The 22,022-nt window shown below is 51.3% G+C and overlaps 1 protein-coding gene and 1 long non-coding RNA gene across 2 annotated transcripts; one reads left to right on the top strand and one right to left on the bottom strand.

Annotated features, from left to right (window-relative positions):
* Window positions 1-1,007: 1,007 nt before the first annotated feature.
* STRIP1 (striatin interacting protein 1) lies at window positions 1,008-19,350 on the bottom strand. Its single transcript, XM_025934308.2, has 21 exons — window positions 19,136-19,350; window positions 15,984-16,053; window positions 15,191-15,265; window positions 14,620-14,754; window positions 14,420-14,540; window positions 14,084-14,152; window positions 13,036-13,142; window positions 12,795-12,922; window positions 11,517-11,699; window positions 10,943-11,160; window positions 9,680-9,745; window positions 9,493-9,556; window positions 8,127-8,198; window positions 7,567-7,641; window positions 7,259-7,356; window positions 5,903-6,029; window positions 5,591-5,691; window positions 4,803-4,869; window positions 4,149-4,253; window positions 3,371-3,575; window positions 1,008-1,977 (listed from the first exon to the last, which is right to left on the bottom strand). The coding sequence occupies exons 1-21, from the start codon at window positions 19,313-19,315 to the stop codon at window positions 1,730-1,732; spliced, it is 2,514 nt and encodes an 837-aa protein (XP_025790093.1). The 5' UTR covers window positions 19,316-19,350; the 3' UTR covers window positions 1,008-1,729.
* A 32-nt stretch (window positions 19,351-19,382) lies between these two features.
* On the top strand, window positions 19,383-20,854 carry LOC147578232 (uncharacterized). Its single transcript, XR_015254972.1, has 2 exons — window positions 19,383-19,546; window positions 20,720-20,854. It is a non-coding gene; the product is annotated as an uncharacterized LOC147578232 (long non-coding RNA).
* The last annotated feature ends 1,168 nt before the right edge of the window (window positions 20,855-22,022 follow it).

The raw sequence follows: 22,022 nt of genomic DNA, 5'->3' as shown, positions 1-22,022 counted from the left end.
CTGGCATGAAACAGCACAAAATGCATCATGCACACACGAATTGTGTCAAACTCCCTTGTCCTGTGCAAGTTGCTTAGGGGCAAAAAGTCGATCAGTCACAGGGAATTCCTACCTCAGAGGCTGTGTGACTTACAGAAAAAATACAGTGCTCGCTTCCCCTCTGCTGCTCCTAACCACGCTGGCACATCAGGCTTCTCTTGGAAGCCCAGCTTGGGGCCTGCACTGAGGCTCAGTCAAAACCCAAGCCAAGCAGGCACTGAACAGAAGAACCCACGGGAGGGAGATTTTCCCCAGAGTACATTTCCTACATAAGTCAAGAGACTTAAGATCCCGTACACATGGCCTAAAGGTAAGACAAGGGACCTTTTAAGTCACTCTGGAAAGGAAACAGTACTTTCATAAGCATCAGAAACAAAGCCTCAAGATCAAACTAGGTGGAAGCAGACGTGCCCAGGATCGCAAGGCCAGGTGCAGGCTCCAGGGTCTGCAAACCGACACCTCCCGGAGATCGTCCTTGCCTCTTCCCCCAGCGAGGTGGGCTCCTGGACCCTCGGACACACTCCTTCCCACTGTGAGGCTGACTCCAGATGGTCTGCTTCCCTAGGCTCTGGGCAAAGAAGTTTCCTCTCAGTCCCAACCACCTACCCTTGCGAGGGCCCAGAGCAGCCGACCTAGCCCCTCCTCCTCCCTAGCACTGAAACTGGTTTGGCTGAGGCCCCCTCAGGAGAGCGATCCGGAGATGCCTGGGGCTCCTACTGCAACTCTATCAAACACAGGGGTACAGGACAACTTATCACCTCAGCAGCCCAGAGCCCTGAGCTGGGCTGGAACAATCCTAGATTGACTCTGGATAAATGCCAACTCCCCCAGTACCTCCCCCTCAGGTGGCAAAGGCAGGCAGCCTGGCAGGGAACAAGTGGGTGACCTATCAATGCTGGCAGGAAAACCCATTTTCTAGACTCATAGATACTCAGGGACCGTATTTCCTGCAGACAAGGCAATGGGGGTCATTTTTGCTTCCTTTTAATGTAAACAGAATACACAAACACGTTAAAAACCCCAACGTGACACAAGAGAATACACAGAGATTTATATATAGGTATTTACAGACCCCTGCAAGCCAAGAGGAAAAACGGCACCTCTGATTAAGGACAGCTTCCGTTCCTACCCCCCAACCCTGTCCAAAACCAAAGTACTGAGGCAGCTGTAGGAGCCTCTGCAATTGCCTTGGGACGAAAGCAGGAGGCTGGAGTGACATCAGAAACCCCCCAAAGCAAAACCAAAATTCCGACTTTCTGACCCTGGCCTAATGCTAAGCCCTCCTCCTCGGCCGGCTGAGACTCCAAGGATGTGTGTGTCTCAGGAAGAGCCTCAGTGTGGCCCCTGCAACTCAGATGCAATGGCTTCCCAGCCTATCTAGGCTTTTCCCAGCCTTGGGCTGACTGAGAAATGAGCCGCAACCGACCACGTCCAAGAGAAGAGGGTGGGGATGAGTGAAGAAGATAGGATCCCACGCAGAGAGCTCGCTGCTCTGAGCAGGACGCTGGGAATGAATGAAGGGCCAAATCTGACTCACCCACAAGCCCAGCGGGGCCTAGGGAGGGCACAGTGGGGCTGTGCTGCCACCTGGAGGGAGGTGGGAGCACTGCGGCAATGAACTGGGACAGCCCCTGGGGCCCCTCCAGATCACCCCTTCTTTCCTTTGAAGTCAGTCCCCTGCCCAGGAGCCTCACTGCAGCAGCTCCTCCCAGGAAATGGGCTTGGAGAAGACCTCCCTTTCTAACCAGAGGTCGTAGTTCATCTGGAAGTCCTCAGGGAGGTCCACCCGCTGGCCCAGGACACTCTGCAGGCAGTTGTCCACAGGTAGGAAGTCCGGGTTGCTATGGGCTCGGTCATACCGCCGGGCGTTGAAGCGTTCGATATTGGCACGGAGGGCGCATTCCTCTGCCTGGAAGTCCCAGGGCCGTGCATCAAGATCTGAGACAAAGCAGGAAGACACGTTCAGGGGCCAAGCCCTCATGGCAGCTCCCCCTGGGTTCACTAGAGCTTGGGGCCAGGCTGGCCCTGGCCTGAAATGTTGATTGTCAACTGGGAGCCAGAGACCTCCAATCTCTATCCTCAGAAAGACTGACAGGGCTTTTTCCTTAGACACAAAGGAAACTCAGGTAAAAAGAGAAAAGCCAGATCTACAGGGAAAGGGGCCACACTGCAGTTTAGGGGGACCCAGCCAGGGAGAGCCATGGAATGACATACTTCTCTGAAAGTTATACTCTCCTGGCTCTCTGAGATCAATGGCAGGAAACTGCAGATTCCCTCATTTGCTCATTCCCTCAGTTCCCTGACCAGGGACTGGGGGCCACGCTGGGTCTACACAAATTCAGGGCATCGGGGTACAGATGTGGTCACCTGGACATGGGGCTGTGGGCTAGAATGGTATGGTGCGGCAGCACACTCAGGAAAGCCAGGGAGGAGCCACTCTGCCTGGAGGCTGAGGGAGCCCCCCAGATGGGAGGGACACATACAGATACCGAACAGTGAGGCGTATGAGGGAGGCTTCCTGCCAGGGGCAAGAAAAGTGGGGGACAACGTGGTTAATGTGCCAAGATCCCTGTGTGCGACAGAGGCTGGGCTGGAGAGAAGCTGGATCAGATTATGAAGGAGGGGAAGGGAGGCTGGGCAAGCCTCACATGCCTTAAGAGTGTGGCTCAAATTCTAAGGGAAATCAGAAGCTAACAAAGGATTTCACTCGGGGAGTTAGCCCCACAGGATATGCTTTTTAAAAAGATCACTGGGGCGGGGCGCCTCGGTGGCTCAGTCAGTTGAACATCCGACTTCAGCTCAGGTCATGCATGACCTCACAGTTTGTGAGTTCAGGCCCTGCATGGGGCTCTGTGCTGACAGCTCGGAGCCTGGAGCCTGCTTGGGATTCTGTGTCTCCGTTTCTCTCTGCCCCTCCCCAACTCTTGCTCTGTCTCTCTCTGCCTCTCAAAAATAAAGAAAAAAAATTTTAAAAAGATCACTGGGGCACACTTTGAGGCACCGATGAAGAAACTGGGGGCAAGGAAGCCTTCCATCAGGCTCTGTGGGAATTTCAGTGGCCAGAACTAAGGCAGTTGTAGTGAGGAGAGAAAAGATGGGAGAGCGTCTTGTGAGAGTTTCTGGAAAAGGAACTAGTTCAGGGGGAGGAAGAGAGGACTGGGGGATGATCACAGGCACCAAGTCAAGGCAGCTTCTCAAAGTCCTTCCTGGAGCTCCTATCCTGAGGCCACAAAAGCAGGAACTAGATTCTTCGGGGTTCTGGAAAGCTGTCACCCCTAACCCCCCCCCCCCCCACCCCCCTGGCCCGGCCCAGCTTGTGCCAGAGTCTTACCATTGCCGTACGCCCAGTCGTCATTCAGCCGATGCCGCACCTTCTGGTAGATGGCGGACATGGTCTTCATGTTGCTCTTCCGCCACTGCCGTCCCAAATACTTGGTTTGCACCTTGAGCAGCTTCAGCACGTAGAGCTGCATCATGGCCTGTTTCACCTTCAAGGCCCGCTTCAAGATGGGTGCCGACTTGAACACCACTAGCATCTGGGAAGAGGCACGAGGACCAGGCTGAGGGCAGAGAAAAACTCCTGCACTACCACCTTCTAGGGTTAAGGGTAACCAACCATCCCAGTTTTCCCCAGACTGAGATGGCTTCCCGGGCATGGACGCCCCACTGCCCAAATCACAGGTCATTGTGAAATCTGAGGAAAGCCGTGAAGTCTCTCACTGTGAACGTTCCTATGTGCATGTATGTAAAATCTCCGAGGATTCATGGACCTCCCTACCCCAAAGGCGTCCTCAGACTCAAGGTTAAGGGAAACTCCTAGAACCCTGGTTGTGTTACTGATGGAGAGTAAGAGAATGTAGTAAAATCCCTTCTCTAAGTGTCGATTCGTTTCAGGCCATGACTGAGCCTCTTCTAGCTTCTAGTTCAACTCAGCAAGGGGCCAGGCATCAGCCATTAACATGCAAGGATGTGGCTACAGGAAGAGTCCAGTGAGAAGGGTATAGGGCAGCAGCAAGCCTGCTCCACGGACGTCCTGGGAGGGGACAGCACGAAGTGTGGCCCTCTGCCTTGAGCTCCGATTTGCGTGCCTGATGACTGTACTAGCTCACCATGGTCCTCGAATGCTTCCATTTTGTCAGCTTGTTCAAGATCCGAAGCAGATTGATGCAAGAAAAGAGGTTCCTCCAGCAAAACTGGTTATTGTCACCTGCTTCCTGCAGGGAAAAGCCAGGAATGCCTGTAACTCTCACAGCTGCAGGGTGCTCAGTGGTTTCCAAGGCCCTCACACCTCTCTTGGAGCTGCCAGCTCTCTCTTCGTCTATAGCAGCAGCCCTCTCCTCTCCTCAGCCCAGGGTACTTCCATCCCAGAGCTTGGCAGGGATAAGGGAGTCCCCTAGAATTTTTCTGCAGGAAACACGGAGCATGATTTGAGGGGGCTGTGCCATCAGCCTCCACACCTGGGGCACCCACACCCAGGCTCCCTCAGAGCTGTGCCCCACAGACATCCAGTGTGGGAGAGGGAAACCACTCGACCAGGTGAGCTCTGGGCCGGCAGCCCCTGAACACCACACTCCTGATGAACTACTCCCTGTATCCAAATCTTTCCACTCTGCAAGGTCCCTCCTCCGGCCCTTCTGTGCAATTACAGTGCTTTAAAAGCCAGCACCCAACGGGTGACCTCATCTGTGAGCCCCTCTATCTCTGTATCGGGGGAGGCAGGCCCTCCAACACCCCCCTCACGCCAAAGGAACAGCGTGACTCACCAGACTCTCAGCAGTCAGTTCCGGCAGCTCATGTACCACGCAGTGAGGGTAATCCAGGACAGAGATGCTGCAGGGAGAAAGAGAAGCCGGGCGACCACCGTGAGCAAAGCTAGGGGCTGGAGAGACAGCTGAGACGTGGCTGGCTCCCGGCCTTCCTCCTTACTTGTTGGGAGTGGAAGCAGGACCGCCTAGCCTGCACTCCCCTCATTTCCCCAGCTAGAGGATGATGACATCCCCGTTTCAAGAGAACTTATACGGTCCCTCTATGACCAGAGATCAGCCTGTCATCTTGTAAGGTTCAGAGAGACTGCTTTCCCAACAGCAATGAGTCTGGGGCTGGGGCAGAAGATTTCTCTAGGCAATTAATGTATGCCAAGCCCCTAAAGGAGACGGCGTCTGGCCCACAGCTCACTCTGCGGTGTACCGTCAAATACAGCTGGTACCAGGCGATGGGGACAGGGGTAGAGTCAGCAGATGGGTCCTTATGGTGAACATGGCAGAGCTCCGTAGAGAACAGGAGGCCCGGCCAGTGTCCTCGAAGAAGCACACAACAGTGAGGGCCCAGGATGAGAACCCTCCCACCCAGGCACAGACTGAGTCACCTGTCACTAGACTAGCTGGACTCAGACCTGACACACTGGCATTCTCCACAGCAGAGACCATGACTCGTCCATCTTTGTGTCCTGACGTCTGGCAGAGTGCTGGCTTGTAGGTGCTGAATGAGCTCAGGAGAGGCCAGCCGGGCCTCTGGCCATCCCTACCCCTTCCTGATCCCTCATCCTTATCACCTGTTCTTGGCGGTGATGTAGGACATGATGTTTTGATTGAAGAACTTTAGGATCAAAGGGATGCAATTGGCAAACACCAGGTGCTGGGCCATGTATTCAAACTGAAACCAACAGAAAAAAATAAGCATGCCCTTTAGGACCTCACCCTCCTCCCTCCAGTGATAAAAGGCCTTAGTTGGAGGACTGGATCTTAAAACATTCATGCAGAGCTCAAGGGGGTTTGAAGGGCAAGGCCTCCGTTCTTCTTCGCTGGAGGAGCAGCGCTGCCTGAGGCCCTGGCCCAGTGAACAGAAAGGAAGGCCCCGCAGGTACCTGGTAGATGTGGTTCAACTTAAAATGCTTGAGCAGCAACAGCAGGACAGCAGAAATGGCCTTAACAATGACCTCTTTGTGGCGGTTCACATCCACCCCCAGCTTCATGCTCTGCAACACGGTGGTGCTGGAAACACAATTTCCGGGTGAGCCACCAGCATGGGCAGCGCTACCCTTTGGGCACTCGCAGGAGAGATGGGATTCCTGAGCCTTCCCCAGGCAAAGGCTTCCACCTCACCACCCACCCTGTGGACATCTCGGCTATCAGGGCCAGGGCTCCTCCCACCCACCTCAACAAGCAATCCAGCTCAGCACAATTTGCTTCCTGGGGGGCCTCAAACACGTTCTTAGCCTATTGCCCTGCTTTTCCTCCCAAAATGAACTTCTCCTTTCAAGATCTTCCTACACTTTTGCCATGAGATGAACTTGCGTTCCTCAAAGTGTATTCTGGGGAACGCTAGCACACTGAGATGTTTCAGGCTATGGAGAAAAAAGGGCTTTGGAGTCAGATAAATGGAAGAAGCGCTGAGTTAAATCGGTTTCTTAATTCAGGACTTCTCACTGTAAATCTAAGAGGAGATTTAATATTTGACTCTGGGACCCTTCTTCCAAGGACCATCATGATGGCCTAGTGTTCTGGGACACTCCCTTTGGTAGTAGCCAATCCCTGCCTCCTCCCTCACGCAGCTATCACTGCCAGACTCAAGGGGCCCAGCCCCCAAGCCCCCAGGGAGCCGGACTCAGAGCTGGCACGCAGGAAGGAGGTCAGATCAAAGCCCAGGTCCTTCTCAAAGCAGAAAATGATCTTGTTTTGTACTCTTACATCAAAGCGATGAGGTCAGTGCCTCAGGGAAAAAGAACCCCTAAGGATTTCACTATCAGCCAGAGATATCCGCAAATACTCCACATGCCAAATCGCCAGCCAATAGGAAAGAATCCTACACCCAGCTCAGGTTCAGCTGCTGGCTGGTAAACTGTCCAGAAGCTAAACCTACAGGTCCTGGGTGTGTTGCTCAGACAGCTTTCGAGGGAAGGTTTCAGGAAATGTCAAACACAGCCTGATTCATTTTGTAGAGGAGAAAACGACTTTTCCCTAGTTCACTCAGCGGCAAAGTCTACACTAGAATCCAGGCCAACCACACTAAGCCACTTCCCCAACCAGTAAAACCAAATATTTAATCCAATAGATACATTTTCTTTCTTCTAAGTCAGGAACACCCTAAACTTAACCTACAGAGAAGTTGAGCCAAAAAAAAGAAAACAACCGAGCAAGAGTGGGACCGAGAGGAAACCGCTTCCCCTGGCTCCTCTACTTGGCGGCCCCTAACCTGCTCCATTCACAGGAATACTACTCACGGCATCTCCTCAGGCAGGACGTCTGCTAAGATGTTGATTGAGTCTGTTTTGGCTTTCGAGGTGGGGGCGGCAGCCAGCAGGATCTTCAGCAGCGCGATCTGGGGAGCAGCAGACCGAAGGCCTGAGAAGTGGTCCTTTGGGAGGTGTTCGGGCGGGCGGCAGGAGGGGCTGACACCAGCAGGGCATCCTCTCAAGGCCAGTGTAGCGGGGAGGGCAGTCCCATGGCAGGTACTGATGGGCACCGGAGGGGTCCCAGACCCAAAGCACTCACGAAGAGGAGGCAACACCTCAAGAGCAGGAGCACTCACCATGTACTGGGGCAGGCTGGGAAGCAAGCCTTGGTAAAGGGTTTCCGCGGGTACCTGCTCCACTTCCTCTTCTCCCTTGTAACACAACAGGTACAAATACAAAACCCCAGTCCCGACTCTGCTCTCCTGAGCCAGCTTGCTAGCTGGCTGGAGGAGAATCTGTTAAGTATTGATGTAAATGATGATGTCGGTAACAAATGGCAAACCTTGAAGAATACACGTGCTACACGTGCCAGGCACCATACTTGTAATAACTCACTTCAACTTTACTGCAGCTCTATGGAGGAGGGACTATCATCATTCCCATTCTACAGGCAAGGAAACTAAAGCACAGAGAGATTTGGTAACTTGCCTAAGTTGCCACCTACTGAGTGGTGGAGCCGGGAGTCAGAGGCAGGTGACTGTGCTCTTGACCCCCACCCTAGACATACGCCAGCCCTGGTGTGGGAGCGAGACTGGGAGTTTTTTGAAGACGGGGCCTGGAGCAGCTCTGTAGTCTGGGCCCAGCAGTGCCTGGGAGCTGCTGGCAGTCCAGTGGCTGAAGAAGGCCTCAGACTCACCCCCGAGAGAGGAGAGCGAAGGTACTCCTCCTCCATCTGCGCCTGTACCTCTGCAATCGACGTGTACTTGTGCTGGAGAGAAAGAGGGAACGCCTCTCAGTCTCTGGCCAGAGCCCCGCACCCTGGCAAAGACCCCAGGCAACTTTCCTCAAACCCGAGCTTCTCAAAGAGGGCTAAGTCACCACAAAGATCCCTAACTCAAATCCTGAAATATTTTCTAAGTGGGCACATACTTAAAACCAGTCTAAAAGCACACATTAGACACAAACTAAGGGAAAGGGGTTTTTTCAGATAGCTATAAAGACAGAAGAAAAAACTATTAAAGGGAGAATCGAGTACTCAGGAGCAAGTACTCAAGTACTCAGAAGCTAGTACTCAAAAGCCTAGCCGCACAAGGCCCACTTCGTACTACAAATCTCAAACACACACTTCAAAAACATACCGACATCCACACGCCGACATGTTGTCAGGGAAGACATCCCTTCCCCACTCTTGATGCCTCCTCCCATGTGGAGAGACATGTGTGTGTAAAAACTCCTGGCCTCCCTGCTTCTTCCCACACACTCTTTCCTCACTTTGCTGACTGGCAGGTATGGGAGGAGGAATAGGACTTTCTGAGCCCAACCTCCTTCTCTCTTCTCTTTAGAAAAAAAAAAAGCCTGGGCTCTCTTCTGCTCCTCAACCAGGCTTAGCATAGTTCCAGCCCTGCCTGGCCCTGGCTGCCTAATTCTGGAAGTAAAGCATTGGGATGCATATCATTACCATGTTCTTATGGCTCACTCTCCAGTAGCTCTATCAGCAGTAAAGCTGGTGTTTTGATCTCCATCTGCCCACTTCTCGATCTCAAATGCTTTAGAACTAAGGCTAGGAAAACTCAGGCCCCTTAAAACTCCAACTATCAAACATATCTTTTTTTTTTTTTTTTTAATTTTTTTTAAATGTTTATTTATTATTGAGAGACAGAGAGAGACAGAGCATGAGCATGGGAGGGGCAGAGAGAGGCGGAGACACAGAATCCGAAGCAGGCTCCAGACTGAGCTGTCAGCACAGAGCTTGATGCGGGGTTGAACTCACAAACTGCGAGATCATGACCTGGGTCGAAGTTGGACGCTTAACCGACTGAGCCACCCAGGCGCCCCTCAAGTATATCTTTAATAACGGCCCAGTTAAGTCCCCAACAAGAACTCAGCTAAAATAAGTAAAACTTACAAAGAGCTGTGTTAAAGGTATGGCTGTGGTCCACCCATTCCCCCGCCCCAGGCTCCTTCAGGCAGACAACCATCTCAAAAGGTTTATCCCAACAGGCTGCTCTCACTTTACTCACTTGGGACCAAAGGAGGCCAAAAGCTCACCCAAGGCCACCTACCTGTTTCAGAGTCTTGATGCTTTCGTGGATTGGCCTGGGCAGCCCCACCACTGTGTTCGTGTCACTGCAGAATAAAGAAAGCCCTGTGTTGAGCCCGGACATCAACTCGCCTTGATCCACAAACACCAGAGGCCAGGAGAGTGCACTCCCGCTACCTTCCTTCAAAAGGAACTCAGATCACACTCACCTGCCTAGAGTGTAACCAATAAACTTGCTACGGCTGGACTCGAGGAACATCTCAATGTCTTTCTCTCTGCCAAAGAGAACAAAGTTTTTGTTAAAAGTTATTTCAAGGTGTCATGGTTAATAAAACATAGAAGCTTCAGAAACTGCAAAGCCAGAAGAAAAGGTCTCCCACCCCTTTTTTTTTTTTTTAAAGTTTTCATTTTTCAGAGAGAGAGACAGAACATGAGCAGGGGAAGGGCAGAGAGAGAGAGAGAGAGAGAGAGGGAGACACAGAATCCGAAGCAGGCTCCAGACTCTGAGCTGTCAGCACAGAGTCCAATGCGGGGCTTGAACCCATGAACCAAAAGATCATGACTTGAGCCGAAGTCAGACACTTAACCGACTGAGCCACCCAGGCGCCCCCACTGTTTTTCTTTTTAGTAAAAAAAAGAAAAAAGAAAATCTTTACACTGTCTTAATGTCCTTCATAACATTGTTGGGTCAATAACCTGAAAGTGTATTATGTGTATGTAACCAGTTAACCTGTAAAATTAAGGTGACACATCAAACTTAAAGCACATATCATTCAGATACCAATAACAAGTTTGTCAAAAGAATTTCTCAAATATGTAAAGTTTTTACAACTGGATCTATACGCTTCTGATATTTTCATATGAGTCCTGTTCTCCTGCCTCAGACAAGCAGCACATGTCACGTTTTCTGAAGACTTGCGTGTAATCCCATCCACAGATCACTGAAAACTGGGGTTTCAGATAGAAAAAGTGACTTCTGCACTGCCCTTTCACATACTCACCTATTTCTTAAGTTGGTGACTTTTTAAACAGAAACCACTCATATCCAGGTACCTTCCCTCCTGATTTATGCATACATATCTCAAATACCTTACCTAGGATTCTAAAGCTCTTTCTTAATCTTTAATTTCTCTGTTAAAAACCACATACAACCCCAGGGTGAGTGGAGATGGGCTCAGTTAAGTGTCCTTGTTCTCATTTTTCCCTATTCCCCCTTCATTAGTATGGCTAACCAAGAGCTAATTCATATTACTGATTCAAGAGCCATACACGGGTCTCTCTGTCCAAGGCCGGCACCCTGAGGCCTCTAGGCCAACACAGGGTACTTTAACTTTAAGAGAGCTTCATCCCAGAGCCAAGGTCAGCCTGGCCCTGCAGAGGACCTCGTGTGGTGACTCAGGCTTGGGGCAGGCTTAGGGGTGGAAGGCCTCTGGTTTCAAGAGCCAGGAGTGTTCCAGGTGTCTGAGGCTCACCTGACCTTGGGAGCCCACGGAAGCCCCTTTGGGCAGGTAAGCCTGTCAGTCTGAGGGTGCTGCAGTGGGGGAGGCATCACTTCATCCCGCTCAAGGGGGAATGTCTCCCCCTCCAGGCTGTTGTCATCGTCATTCTCCTCTTCCTCTTCTCGAGAGTCATCAGCCTTGTAAGGATCCCGCTCGTTGAAGGCATCCAAGTTGTCCTGTTTTATCAGTGCCTGAAAACAGAGGGAAGGGGAATCGGACAAGTGCCAAGCAAGGAACCATAAGAGGGCAAGGAGGCTAGACAAGCCATAACACACAAAGGTGGAAGGCAGAGCCAAGGGCAGTGGAAAAACCAGAGAGGAAGTCAAGGTTGGGCCCAGAGGACAAATCCTCTCTTGCCACAGTGCCTCAAGAGTGCCATGTGGTGAGTGTCCACTCAGAGACACAGCGTCCCCCAGCCTGGAGGCCTTCATTTGGATTAGCTGCTCAGAGAGGACTTCCAACAACCCCGCTCACCCAGGGATCAGGCTGCCACGCGATGTGCCCCTTCAGACCCTCAGGAGTCACCGGGGACACCGGTCACCCTCACCTTGTGCTCCCGACGGCCCCGCTTCTGCTGCTGCTCAATCAGGTCTGAGGCAGACGCCGGCGGGGAGGCGGCCCTCATGTTGCGGATCACCTTGATGCTGTCCTCAGGCAGCGGGGGAAGGCCCAGGACGGTGCGCTTCTCGGCCTTCATGCTCTGCAGCTCCTCGAAGCCGCCCAGTGTGCACTGCATCGCGAACAAGGGGCGGGGCCGGGGTCACACATCTACAAATGGGTCCCTCAGCCCCGCGTCAGGCTTGAAAGCATGCGTGACACCATGACCTGCATCAATCTCTGAACCAGGGACTAAACCCACTCACACGAGAATTCAGCGACACCAACGTGGGAGTGGAGAAAACAGACCAAGGGAAGGAGATATGCGGGCTGACTGAGCCGGCACACACATGTTTAGCTCTGCACGTAGGATATATGCTCTTCGTGCCAAAAAAGCAAACTCAGGAGCCTATCCTTTCAGGTTTCTAGAAAAGCCTGTGACTCACATGCTTCCAAAGCTGTACCTACCAGTCTTTCAAATTCAAATTGGGAATACATCATTAGATACTCCAACATCCCCCTAGAAGCCAAAACCCCAGTGGTATTCAGCTTTTGTCTCTGGCTTCAGCGAGGCTTTGTGAGGAACCAAGAGGATGTCTCACCAAAATATAATGTGCACACCACTCTAAAGAGATCCTAAACTCACGAGCCTGGCTCTGCAGAGTTGGCCTGCTCTGGAAAGAGGGAGGTGAGCCCCAGGGGGAGGAGGAGTCCTGACGGCAGCTCCACTCTCTGATGAGGTCTCTCGTCCAGGTGGGAAAGGCGGCGAGCTCGGCTGCTGACAATGGCCCCAAGCCGAGGGTGCTGGCCATTCTTTCCCTAGCCAGAAACAGGCTCCACACCACACCCCGAGGAAGACGGCGCTAGCCCAGGGCTTGTTCTTGCTTCCTTCAAGTGACTTCTGACTGAGGGGACCCAGTTACACCAGCTCTAATTCTGCCTCCAATCACTTTACTGACTCCAGGTTCAGAAGCAGCATGTCTGGCGGGGGGAAGGTGTTTTATGACTCCAGGAGTCAGGGAGCCAACAATCTATTTTGACTCAAGGGCCAAGTCCTCTTTGCCTGCAGTGAGTCAAGCGTGCTATTTTGTTTTAAACCAAAGCAGTTAATTACATGTTAATTTATATACAGATTTTCATACAATTCAACATTTAAAAGGATATACAGTGAAGTCTCTCTCCCGCCCCAAGCCCTAGCAGCTGAGTTCCCCTTCAAGGGGGTACTCACCAACACTGTCTTCCAAAGAAGTAAGAGAACTTTCTTCATGGGGAAGTGAGGGGCATGACCGCTGCAAAATTTGGTCACCATCCCAAACAGCATGATGGCAAATGGTTCGTTGTTGTACAGGGGGGAACCTAGAGGCAACACAAAGTGATCAGGGCCACCAGCAGGAACAGGACCCGCCCACAGGCCAGCAGCCTCAGCTCCCGGGCAGAGCCTCAAGACGCCAGGATCTCCAGGGCCCTACCCAGCTCAGCCCTGAAGGTCTGTCGCATGGTCCTCCACTCGGCCTTATCGCCCTCACACTCCTGGTGAACGGTCTCCACAATCAGGTACATGATGTTGAGCAGTACCCTGGGAACAAAAGCCAGTCATAATGGTGAAGAATGGGGAATCAAGGGGCGTCCTGGCTTCCTCACATTCCAGCTGACATGAGGAAAGCTCGTGCACAAAGGCTAGTTGGTGGCGGACGGCTATGACACGGGGAGAACTGAGAGTCTCACAGGGCCCCTCTTGGTGTGCCCTTCTCACCCAAGTGCTAAGGTTACAACCAGATCTTACCCTGCTTTGTATTCTGGCACTGAGCTAAGTGCTCACTCAAAGCAGGTGCTTAATAAATAAATGGTTGCTGAAAGCATTAATATGAACAAGAACGGCCATAAGCATTTACTGCCCTAAGCTTCCTGGAGCAGGAAAAACACAGAGTTGGGCACGAGCTGTGGAAGTAGCTGCCGGATCAGAAGAAGCAACGCAGGGTCAAGGCAACAAGAAGCAAGGATTACCACACTGGCGCGGGAATCGGGAGCGAGCGGGCAGTGCCCCAACCACCGTGGGGAACACCACAAACAGCCAGTCTGAAAACTCCCAAACAGAGACAGATTCTAAGCCTCACGGAAATGGGAAGGTGATCTTACTGTTTAGCAGCCACTATTACTTCCCGTGCGGCCACAAAACGCCACAAAGGAGGTGGGGGTCGAGCTACCCACGGAAGGCGGAGCCCAAGGAACCACGTCATGTGTTTCACCAAACACAAAATACCACACCGCCAAGGTCTCGGCAGCAGCGCGGGCGGGAGGCCGCCCCTCGCCACGGCTCTAGTAAGCAGCTTCACCCGACGTTTCCTTTAGGAGTCTCCTCCGAGCCCCCCCTAGGGAGGGCCCTCAGCAGGGCCGCCACGGCCCACACTGAGTCAGCATGTGCAGAAGGAGTGCACACGTGGCGAGGACACCTGAGGATGCCCTCCTGCCCCTGCTCCGATCTCATCCTCGGGGAGCCCAGGCTCGCTGCCTGCTCACCTCAGGTCTGTGCTGTCAGCCAGGGAGATGGCCGGCTTCCTCACCGCACTGCTGCAGGCGGCACTGTTGCTGCAGGAGAGATTGGGGAGTCAGGCCCTCCTCCAGGAAGGAAGATGAAAAGTTCCCCTGACAAGTGCTGGGGAACAAAACATTTTATCGTGTGTTACGACTGCCCAAGAGGCCACAGTTCAACGTGACCAGAACGGAGCTGGGACCGCCCCCCCTGCCCAGCCCCATGTGGCCCATTCGCCCTTCTCAAAAGCAGTTGGTTCTGCAAGCTCTGTCCCCTCATCCCCTGCCTCCCCTTCCCTACTCAAGCTCCCCAGAAGAACTCACTCTATCTCCATATTCAGAAGCTCCACCAAAGCATTGAACGTGCCCACCTCCAGGAGCAGAAAGATGTTGTAGCGCATCCAGGACTGCACCTCTGCCTCTGAGCTACACTCCCCAAAGGTGCCTGCGAACACGGGGCACAGATGACTCCTTCCCTGTATCTGACAAGGCGGTGCCGGGGTGCCTGGGGGCCCACTCGGTACCTTGGGCAACGTAGAGGATTGCTCGAGCCACCTTGAGTCTTTTCTCCCTGGCAGTGACTTCCAAGCCATCCAGGAGCCTCATGGCATGCGTACGGTGCTGGTCGGTGTCCAGCTCGGTCCATTTCTTGTCTGTTACTGCAGGGCAAGAGACCACTTACACGGGAGCCCAGAAAAATCCTCGCAATGGAATGGGTACAATGTTAACTTCCCGAATTCAGGCCTGCCACAAGATCAGAAAACTCAGAAAGATAAGTTACTCTCTTACAGCAGCGTAAGGCCACACACACTGCTGCTCTATGCATCTGAGTTTTCAGACTGAAACACTGCTGTTTTTGGTGCAATTTCAATCACACAAAAAGTTATTTCCCCCTAATACTCACACTCTGAAAAGCCACCACCAGAGCACCAGCAGGCCCACCCTGAAGGTCACATGGGGCTTTGAACAACTGTGGTTCAGCAGGTTTCTTAGGTCAGTCCAGGGTGACTCCAGTCACTCAGATGACTAAGAGAAACCCTGCGGCCCTCATGGTGCTGGGTCAAAGGAACCAAGAAGTGAGGGGAATCCTCTCACCATGGATCCGGAAGTCTTCCTCAAAGCATTTTCGATTCATCAGGAATTCCGGCCCTTCTGTGTAGCTGTAAAGCTCTGTCAAGAACAAAGCCCCATCAGCTCCATGTCCACGTTCTGTAGGGGCCTCATATGTAGCAGAGAACGTAAGGCATTTGCTTCTAAGCCCCATTCTGTCCCTCGGTCACAGTGACTCCGGGCCTGTCCAGTTACTAAGGGGGTCTTAGTGCTCTGACGGGCCCGACAGAGAGAGTGCTGACTTCCCCTGTAGCAGATAATCAGAGTGCCAGTTACGGACAAATCCAAGCATTTCCAGTCCAGTGCACATCGATCCTGCCACGCCACAGGCTGACTGCCACCATGGACACGTGTCTCTCCAGTGGCTACTATGGAGCAGCTCAGGCTAGCTCACGTTACACATGAGCGGCAGCGACAGATGTGCACAGATGCAGGCACGCTTGTCGGCACGCCCCATGACCTGCCGCCCTAGGAGACACCACCGCCAGGCAGGCAGCGGATGGCCGAGGAGCATGACCATCTGTGATTGGGCCACGGTCAACCGACCTGACCGCACAGAGGTGCTTTGCCAAAGTAAGGGGAAAGCCAAAGTTATGAGCTATACAAGGCTTGAATCCCATAATTAGCATGTTTTATCTATCTATCTATCTATCTATCTATCTCATTACTAGGCTAGCCAGGGGGGAGAATGAACTCCAAAATGACATTCACTCTTAATTGTATTAAAGACCAATATGGGAAAAAACACCCCCAAATAACATGAAGGTCTATGCTTTACCTGAGAGCTCTGCAGCCCACTTGTCCGTGTCAGCATATTCAAACTCGAGATCTGGAGACTCGGAGTAGCCCTTTTCAGAAAAGGAGAGAGAGTAACGCAAAAGACCATTGTGAGTATTTTCCAAAGGAAGAAACACATATGCGTCCAGAGACACTGCTGGGTTACAAGACACCACCGCCTCCACTCCTTTGAGGTTTTATCACATTTCGCCTCCTGGGCTAGCTCAGGCCTCCCGATTAAGACCTTGCACAGCACCTTCCACTTTTCCTTAGAGTGCTTACAACTGACCATTATATACCAGCATGTGTATTTGTTTTGTGTCTGCCCCTCCACGAGAGTGCAAGTTCCCTGAGAGCGAGAACTCTGTCCACCAGTCTGCTCACCAATGACTCCACAATGCCCAGCACACTACCCGGCCTGAATGAGGGCATGAATGACGAGTTTATAGTCAAATAAATTCTCATTAGATGAATGAACACAAAGCTTCTATGTGTTCTGTGCAGTGAATGTACCATTCCACATGGTGCTAAGATTCCGGAAGCCTCACTTCTTTCTGGCTAGTAGGCCATCAACAGCTCAGGACAAAATGCGTATTGACACTCTCAGCTTTCCTGCCCTTCTCTCAAATTTCAGTGAGAACTGACAGAGAAGGTAGCAGCCTAACAGAATGGTCTCCCTCCCACACACAGGAGAGAATCTGACAAAGACAATCTTTTCACTGACAGGGATAGGTGATCACCGAGGAGGAGAAACACCATCTGGGAAGCCTGGTGCTCAAAAGACAGAAGAGGTGATGAACAGGTAGAGCCCTCAGGCTTAATTACAAGCTACTTGGGAAGACAAAGACCACCCACAAAGTGACATAACAAACCCACAGAAACTGGAAAAAAAAAAAAAATGAAGAACTCTACTCCATCAGAGGCAACAGAAGGTACACTTTCACAAGTTACTGAGCTTCAGTTTCTTCATTTATGTAATGGGAATGACAAAAATCTATCTTCAAGGTGTTTTCTGTTTTTTTTTTTTTAATGTTTATTTTTGAAGGAGACAGACAGAGCATGAGTCAGGGAGGGGCAGAGAGAGAGGGAGACACAGAGTCCAAAGCAGGCTCCAGGCTCTGAGCTGTTAGCACAGAGCCTGACGCGGGGCTCGAACCCACGAACCACGAGATCATGACCTGAGCCGAAGTCGGACGCTTAACTGACTGAGCCACCCAGGCGCCCCAATCTTCAAAGTTTTTAAGGCCGAATCAAAATTATGTAGCACACAGTGGGCGCTCATCAGATGTCGACCTCCCTGTCCTCCAGGCATTGCTCAGGCTCCCAGCCCACGGATTCCAGCTGTGCCCCAAAGAGCTGAGTACAGCACCAGGATCTCTAAGAAAACGAACTGAAACAGGCCTCTCAGCCTGAACGTGTTCACTGACTGGCCTTTCATGTGTTTAGTCTCTACGGAAATTAAAGGGTAGAAAGAGACATTTAAATGCATCGAAGGGTATTTATCTGATCATTTGTGGCTACTTAGGAAAATTTATCACTAGTTTTATTTACTTATTTTTATTTTTGAGAGCGAGCAAGGGAGAGGGGCAGAGAGAGAGAAAGAAAGAGAATCTTAAGCAAGCTCCACACTCACCATGGAGCCGGACATGGGGCTCAATCCCACAACCCTGGGATCATGACCTGAGGCAAAACCAAGAGTCATTGCTCAACCAACAGTCACCCAGGCACCTCCACGGCTAGTTTTAAACTAAAACTCCTCTTCTTGGGACGCCTGGGTGGCTCTGTCGGTTAAGCGTCGAGTTGGGCTCAGGTCATGATCTCGCGGTTCATGAGTTCGAGCCCGGCTTCAGGCTCTGTGCTGACAGCTCAGAGCCTGGAGCCTGCTTCCGATTCTGTGTCTCCCTCTCTCTCTGATCCTTCCCCATTCGTGCTGTGTCTCTCAAAAATAAACAAACATTAAACTAAAACTCCTCTTCTGATGAAGGCAGGTTCACCCCCACCACTTTCATAATCCTCTATCACCCCACAATGCAAAGGCTTCTAAAAAGTCAGATTCATTGCTTTTTCAAATAATTCGCTTCAAACTTAAAGTACCTCTATTTTGGACTTGGCAAATTCTGACACGTTTTACCAGAGGTTTGCACTCACCAACAAAATACAAAAGCTTGAGAGGAACTGATTTCACCTATCTAAAGATGGTATCCTCCGCCTATGGTAGGACCTGGGACACTGCGCTTGGACAAGGAGGAATTCCCCATCATTAATAAGCGCCTCACTGCTGACCAGCCCCTGAGTTATCTCAGGTGGAGACCTCACGGTAAAAACTCTGGGAACGTGCTGATTAAGAAGCCCTAAAGTGCTGTGACGCGTGTGTCTTCATTCATGAAATCTACAATGGGAGGCAGTGGGAGGAATTCTTTAACTCCGGGTGAGGTGACTAGTCAGCTCCAGACTACGGCGTCTCCGGAACCAGAGGAACAGCCCACTAGCAAGAGAGGGAATGCTGAGCCCTAATGCATGTTTACAATGTATATTTATGATTGTTAACAGTTCAGCATCGGACGCATCAGGCACTGTCAAACTAGGGCCAGGACCTGTACTAGCTAAGGTCAGAGTGAATAGGCAATGTTACCCCCTCCTACACTCGAAAACGCCGGGCGCGTAGTACCATTAGTGATAATTGGCTCCGTCCGGTTTTGAGCTCCCTTCCCAGCCCACACACGCCGCCCACCGCGCGCTGCAAAGCCCACAGGTCCAGCGGACAGAGATGATTAGGGGTCGGGATGCAGCCGCCCGCCCCCTGGAGCGCACGCAGACCACTGACTCCTCATCTCGGAACTGGGACCGGGAGCGGCTTCCCCAGGGGCTGGGGCCCCGAGGCCGCACCCTCAGCCCCCGCCCCAGAGGAACAAAGGAGCACTCGCCGGCTTCGGGAGGTTCTCCCGAGCGGCGGAGCTCGGGGATGGGACCCCGGCTTCACGCCCCCGGCTCCGGGGGTGCCAGCCTTGCTTCCTGCTCCTTTCTCTGTAAAATGACAACTCCTCCGCCGGGCCATGTCCAACCCTCTGGGAAGCCCAGCTGGAACCCGAAAGCAGCCCCGGGCCCCTCGCAACCGCCCGCCCGGTGCCGTCCTCGCCCCCCGAAGCTCCTGACCTCCGAGTCTTTGCGCTGGTTGCGGTTGAACTCCCGGGCTTTGCCCCCGGGCAGGAGGCCTCCGCCGGCCCGCGGGGCTCCGGGTGGAGGCTGCGCGGTTGCCGGTGGCGGAGGTGGTGGCGGCTGGGGCTGTTTGTTGTTCATGATCAGCGGGCCAGGGCCGCCGGCTGCCGGCTCCATCTTGGCTGCTCCACACCCCCGGCTCAATTCACGGACTGTAGGCGTGCTACAACTCTCGCGTGATTTCCCCCAGGAACCTTCCCCGATCGCCATATTAAGTGTGGCGGCAAGTGCTGGAAGCCATCTTGGCTGCCCAACATCTCGCGAGATTGCCTCTGCCGCGACTCTTCTCTCTCTCCAGTCTTTTTGGTTCTCACCTCTTTCAGTCCCGGTTTAGGTGCAGTTTTATCTGTGAGTACTCCCGTAGCTCCCTCGGTCAGTTTAGTTGCCCCTGCCCTTCTTTAACATAGCTTTGCACTTGTCACTGCTATAGCTCTGTTCCAAACGTTAGGAGATATAATAGTGAACAAAATGGACACGATCCCAGTTTTCACGGAGTTTACATTCACTTGGGGGAAATACGGGGAACAAATGAATAAGTCAATAAAACAGATTTGTGATCAACACACATTCATCATCATTCAATAAACACTAAATGCTTCCTGCACTTTCAGGCAGTGCTATAGAATGGGGAACAAATCAAGTTCCTGCTCGAATGGTACGTAACTTAGTACCTAGTGGGAGAGGTAAACAATGAGCACACCAATACGACATTAGAGAAGTAAGTGCTGAGAAGAAACAAAAAGAAGTGTAACTGATTAGGAAGTGGCAGTGATGATGGGACGCATGGCTATATTAGGTTGGATGCCCAGGGAAAACAAGCCTGAGGGTGTGATTTTAAATGAGTTCTGAAGAAGCGCCATGGAGACAATTCAAGTGGAGGGACCGGCCAGCTACAGAGCCCCTGAGGTCAGTGTGGCAGGTGAGGGGATTAGGGTGAGGATAGGAGGAGATGAGGGCCAGATACATGCAGAGCCATGAAGGGCGTGAAAATTTTTTGAATTTTATTCTAAGTGAAAAGGAAAACATCAGAGGATGTCAACCACGGAGGTGTATGGTCTGATGTTTAAAAGACCAGTCTGGCTGCTTTTTTGGAGAAGGGATTAGAGAGTTGAGAGTGGATGAGGGTAAACAGATTAGGAGATTATATAGATGAAAATGGGTAGGAGATTATATAGATGAAAATGATGGTGCTTGCACCAGAGTAGTTATGATATTTCTACATTGTGTGGGTAGATTGGACAGGATTTAGTGAAAGGCTGGAATCCTATCAGCAGGATACAGAGGAATAAAGGATGGGTCCTAGATTTTTGGTTTGAGAAACTAGGTGAGTGGTTGTATTGCTTATTAAAATAGGGAAGTCTGGGAGAAAGAAAAACAGGTTTAGGAGGAAGATCAAGATTTCAGTTTTGGACATGTCACATTTGAGATGCCCATTAAACATCTTAGAGGTGATGTGTCATAATTACCTGTTACTGTGTGGTAAAGTCCTTAAAGGCATTTTCTCCGTCTTTCTCTCTCCAGAGTGCCACCTTTGCTGCTCCAGCTCCATTCCCAGAAAGTCCCTGTGATGCAGCTTTGGCGAAATTTCCACCAGGGTCCCAACTAGTAGGTGCTTTAGAAGTCTTTGCTGTAAAATAATGAATGAATCTAAAGCCACTCTGTTGCTACTTCTTCCTGCTGATCTTCCTGTCCTTTGTCCCTGTTTCTTTTCATATCCAGTAACACACTTGGTAAATTAGCATTTCATCCAAGCTGGGCTGGGCCAAGGTGACAGGAAAAATGAAGGAATTTGCAGGAAAGGGACCCATGCAGTTCTTGGATAAAATCAGCAGATCCCACAAAACCCAACACATGACTGCTTTCTAGTTTTAGTAACTGGTTGGGCCAACGTCTAAGACTGGCCTACCACAAGCTCTATCTCCTTGGGGGGAAAAATTGGCCTTTAAACACCCTATATTGCTTCAGCTACATCCAGGACAGGGAAGGTTTAAGGTTTTAGTTCAGTTATTCCCCTTGTAGTAATAGGTCCTAAGGACACAAAGATTTAGACAAAGATATATGCACGATGAGATGTTCCAGCCAGTGGTATTTTCAGCTGTGCAAAATTGGGGCCAACCTAATTTGAGAAATAGCCAATAAGAAAATGGGTAACTAAATAATGGAGCACTGACAAAACAGAATATACAGAAGCCATTGATATTTGTGTTTAATAATTAAAAATTTTTAGAGACCCTTAGGAAAATGGTTCCTTCTCTCCTCATCTGTAAAATGATGATAATCCCCTATTTTATGAGACTATGGATCAAATGAGCTAATTTATGTGAAATCATTTTGATCACTATAAAGCATTTTTTAAAAAAGAATTATTGGGGCGCCTGGGTGGCTCAGTCAGTTGAGCGTCTGACTTCGGCTCAGGTCATGATCTCACAGTTCATGAGTTCGAGCCCCGCGTCGGGCTCTGTGCTGGCAGCTCAGAGCCTGGAGCCTGCTTCAAATTCTATGTCTTCCTCTCTCTCTCTGCTCCTCCCTGGCTCATGCTCTCTCTCTCCTTCAAAAATAAGTAAAAACATTAAAAAAAAAAAAAAAAGAATTATTGCCAAAAGGTGAAGCCTAGGTGAGAAGGCCCTTCCTCTACCATAAGTGGTTATGGTTCGAGGAAGTTAAATTTCATATCTGAGTCATTACAGCATGGCAGGGGCTATACCAAGAAGACGGTGGTTGTCCCAGTTAGGCTCTGGAGTAGGAAGTTGACACATACTGTGTGCCTCCAGGGTGTCATCTACTGAGCAAGATGCTTCACCTCCGTCTATACCTAACTGCATGC

Source organism: Puma concolor, chromosome C1, assembly GCF_028749965.1.
Source record: "Puma concolor isolate L17-30 chromosome C1, mPumCon1.1.hap2, whole genome shotgun sequence".
Taxonomy (NCBI): Eukaryota; Metazoa; Chordata; class Mammalia; order Carnivora; family Felidae; genus Puma; species Puma concolor.
This window is presented reverse-complemented; position numbering and strand designations above follow the sequence as displayed.

Excerpts from the sequence above, each read along its gene's own strand:
- STRIP1 (XM_025934308.2), bottom strand. The coding sequence starts at position 19,315 with ATGGAGCCGGCAGCCGGCGGCCCTGGCCCGCTGATCATGAACAACAAA. Across the intron at positions 11,161-11,516 it reads GGGGCCGTCGGGAGCACAAG|GCACTGATAAAACAGGACAA; the intron begins GTGAGGGTGACC and ends CTCTGTTTTCAG. Across the intron at positions 1,978-3,370 it reads CGACTGGGCGTACGGCAATG|ATCTTGATGCACGGCCCTGG; the intron begins GTAAGACTCTGG and ends GCTTTGTCTCAG.